The 3,565-nt window shown below is 47.2% G+C and overlaps 1 protein-coding gene across 4 annotated transcripts in view; it reads left to right on the forward strand.

Annotated features, from left to right (window-relative positions):
• RALB (v-ral simian leukemia viral oncogene homolog B) overlaps positions 1 to 3,565 on the forward strand; it is a 55,325-nt gene that overhangs the window by 49,580 nt on the left and 2,180 nt on the right. For all 4 annotated transcript variants that reach the window (XM_012724799.1, XM_012724806.1, XM_004674724.2 and 1 more), the window contains exon 4: positions 365 to 542. In XM_012724799.1, coding sequence (XP_012580253.1) covers positions 365 to 542 — 178 coding nt within the window. The remainder of the gene's footprint in view (positions 1 to 364; positions 543 to 3,565) is intronic.

Genomic DNA, 3,565 nt, shown 5'->3' on the forward strand with positions numbered 1-3,565 from the left:
CTGCCGTCTGCCCCGCCCCTCCACCCAGCCCCTGCGTTTGACACAAACCCCCACGTGCAGCACCTTTTGATTTAAGCTGGGGGCTCGGTCAAAGTACTGAATCCTGGGCTCCGACATGTACTAGTATAGACTTTCTTTTGGGCCCAGAAATATGCATTAGCTATGAGTACCCTGGAACTTTGTGATGTAGGCAGACTGAGAACTGGGCTTTGGAAACACTTGTCTAGTTTGAAACAGGGCCCTTGGAACATTTTCTAAGTGTAGCAATTTCTTTTTCTGCCTTAAGGAGAGCCTTTTCTTTCAGATGAATGAAACGGGGTTCTTACTGGGGCTTTGCCGCTTTATTTTTGTTGTCATGCCTTAGGGAACAGATCCTCCGTGTTAAGGCTGAAGAAGATAAAATTCCATTGCTTGTAGTGGGAAACAAGTCTGACCTGGAAGAACGGAGGCAGGTGAATGTTGAGGAGGCGAGGAGTAAAGCAGAGGAGTGGGGTGTGCTGTATGTGGAGACGTCGGCCAAAACGCGTGCCAACGTGGACAAGGTAGGCCTGTGTTCTCCATGGGTTTCTAGGAGACAGTCATAGAAACAGCAGAAAATACATGTCTCGTCGGGTCTGTTTGGTTTTGAGAGAAGCAAGTACGGAACCCAGGGGAAGCCTGAATTTTCCAGATGTCTGAGTCATTAGAAGGAGAAGTGTTTACCCCCAGAGTCCTTTCTTTTGGCCACGAGGCTCTGTTAGATTGAGCTTAATGTTGCACAGCCCTGGGGGTAAGGTAAGAGGAAGTCAGTGTTTGTGAAGATTGAACTGCAAAGACCCACTCGAGTAGCTTCTCTGTGCTTGCTCCCCTTCTACTTGTGTGGTTTTACAGCAGGACCCGCTGTACTGGGCTGCTGCTTCCTTGGAGATTCTGTGAAGGGATGTGGCATTTCTTTATTTGTTCTCATGAGTTAGTGGTTAGATTTATTCTTTTCATCTTACTGTGCTCCGGCAGGGCCAAGGTGTCCTGCCTTTATTACTTGGTCACTAAATTGTGTTTGCTTTTATGGGTGGCCCCTCCAGGGGTCTTCCTCCATCTTAGGAATCCCTGAGACACCTTCTCATTCAGATCACCAAAGCTATGAAAGGGTGAGCTTGACGATGGTCAGTGACAATTTGAAAACCCACCGACCAGTGAGTCCTCACTCACTGATAAGCCTTCAGTTAGTTTTAAAGACTTATTTATTTATTTAGGTATACAAGAACTGGGGTACAATCCAGAGGTGTGGGGGAGTGATGAGAGGATTCACCAGAGTGGGGAGCAGAACAGGCAGATCAATGAAGCACACTGCTGAGGGGAGCAGCGGGTGGGTCAGGAGAGGTCTGCCACGCCATGAGGGTTACCTCCTTGGCGGGAATCGAACTCAGGCTGCAGTGGCTGTGGATAGCTTCACAGTGCTATTTTTTAACCCCATGTACCACCAGGGAGGGCCTCTATTTTTAATTAAGGTTCAGAGTGATTGTCACATAGCTAGAATAGACAGCCTTAAAGAGGAGGCTTTCCCACTCCTGTGCATTGTTCATTAATCCCTCACGGTTAGTGCTCTCTTAACATCTACACACATAGGCCTTAGTGGTGGTGGAGGGGTAAAGTCTTAGTGCTATCACCTTTGTGCCCTGAGCTTGACCCCAGGCCAGGGAGCTGACCCACATATAGCACAGCAGATCTCTCCTTTGTCTCCTTCTGTTCCCCTCAGCCGTGTATTTTAATACATCTGCCTGTTCTGCTCCCCATTCTGTCTCTGGTGAATTCTCTCACCCCCTGCATCTCTGGCCTACGCCCCAGCTCTTCTAAGCATGAACAAATAAATACATCTTTTTAAGAAATCTCAAAAAAAAAAAATCCCAAAACAAAACAAATCTACACACATCACTTGGCAGTCCAGCAGGGGATACATCTATACATCTGCTCTGAGTAATGCAGCATCAACAACTGAACTCCCATGTCATTTTTAGATTTCTCTTCCTTCTGGAGCAGTAGTTCTCCTTTACTTCTTAAAGGGTAAGAGATTGATCACTAAGGTTTACTTTAGCTTGAAATGATTTTAGAAGAATATTGGTGCTTCAAAAAATTGGGATCAGAAGTTCATTTTAGAAGCACTTTGCCAACACCTACAACATTAGTCTGTCTAGTCTACAATGTCAAGTATGTTCCCTTGTCAGCTACTTTTTTTTTAAGATTCATTTATGCATACAGAACTGGGGTACAAGCCAGAGGTGCAAGGGCATTGAGAGGATTCACCAGAGACAGAGTGGGGAGCAAAACAGGCAGATCAGTGAAGCACACTGCTGGGGGAGGGGAGACAGCGGGCGGGACAGCTGTGCCTTGTGGTCACCTACAGGGCGGGGCTCGAACTCATGCTGAAGCTGCTGCTGCTCGCTCACAGTGCTGTGTCCTAACCCCTTCTGCCACCAAGGAGGGCCCAGTCAGCTACCTTTTGTTCGTATTCTCAGACTCTCATGTGGATTCTTGTGCTATTCCATATCTCTTCGTTCTATCAGATTGTTTCCTCATTAACACACACTCAGGAAAATCAGAACTACTCTTTGTTAAAAAACATCAGAAAGGCGGGCCCTCCTGGTGGTGCAGCGGGTTAAAGCACCAGCACTGAGAAGCTAAAGCCACGTCCGCATGAGTTCTATCCCCGCCTGCCCCGGAGGTGACCACATGGCGTGGCAGACCTCCCCTGACCCGCCCGCTGCTCCCCTCAGCAGTGTACTTCGTCCATCTGCCTGTTCTGATCCCCACTCTTCTGTCTTCTGGTGAAGCCTCTCACCATCCGCATCTCTGGCCTGTACCCCAATTCTGTATGAATAGATAAACCTTAAAAAAAAAATCAGAAAGGCTTTCTCACACGGAAGAGTCTGTGTTTTTTTATGCGGGTGGGGTGTTTTTTGGTGGGGCAGGTTGAGGTAGACTAGGGTGGAAGATGGGGGTGGGGCTGGGGGGCTGTTGCACATCTCCCCATCCTTTTGTGGGCCAGCTGGACCTGACAAACAGGAACCAGCGGAAACTTATGACTGGCAGCATTGTATTCACTGAGAAACAGTTTACACCAAAGGAGGGTGCTGATAAGATCTGCAGCTGAACAACTTTGTCATCATTTTAAGTTGGATATTATCCATTCCCTTCCTCTCTTGCCTTTTGCTGTTAGAACTGAAAGAAAACCCTGCAACATTTGAAGCTCATGTAGCTGTTATGAATGGGGTACTTTCCTAAGAGGCTAAAGAAAGGTGTGCTTAGGACAGCCTGACCTGGTTTGGGGGAGCTCCTTTTCTTTTCCAGGAGCTAGTGGTAAAAGCAGGTGGATTCCCATACTCAAAGTTTGATCGGGCTTTCAGCAAAACATGGAGAGGTTCTTGAGAAGAAGCAGCTTTTATTTTCTACAAAAATAAAAGTTTTCAGTTTTGTGTGAACGCCCAAGGACAAAGCCTGTGCTCCATCACACACTTTGAGCTTCCCTCATTCTCCATGAGAAATCTTAGATGTCTCTTTGCAGGAAGCATATTTTGTCTTCTGGAGTATA

The sequence above is a fragment of the Condylura cristata genome, unplaced genomic scaffold (assembly GCF_000260355.1).
Source record: "Condylura cristata isolate star-nosed mole 26May11 unplaced genomic scaffold, ConCri1.0 scaffold00002, whole genome shotgun sequence".
NCBI lineage: Eukaryota > Metazoa > Chordata > Mammalia > Eulipotyphla > Talpidae > Condylura > Condylura cristata.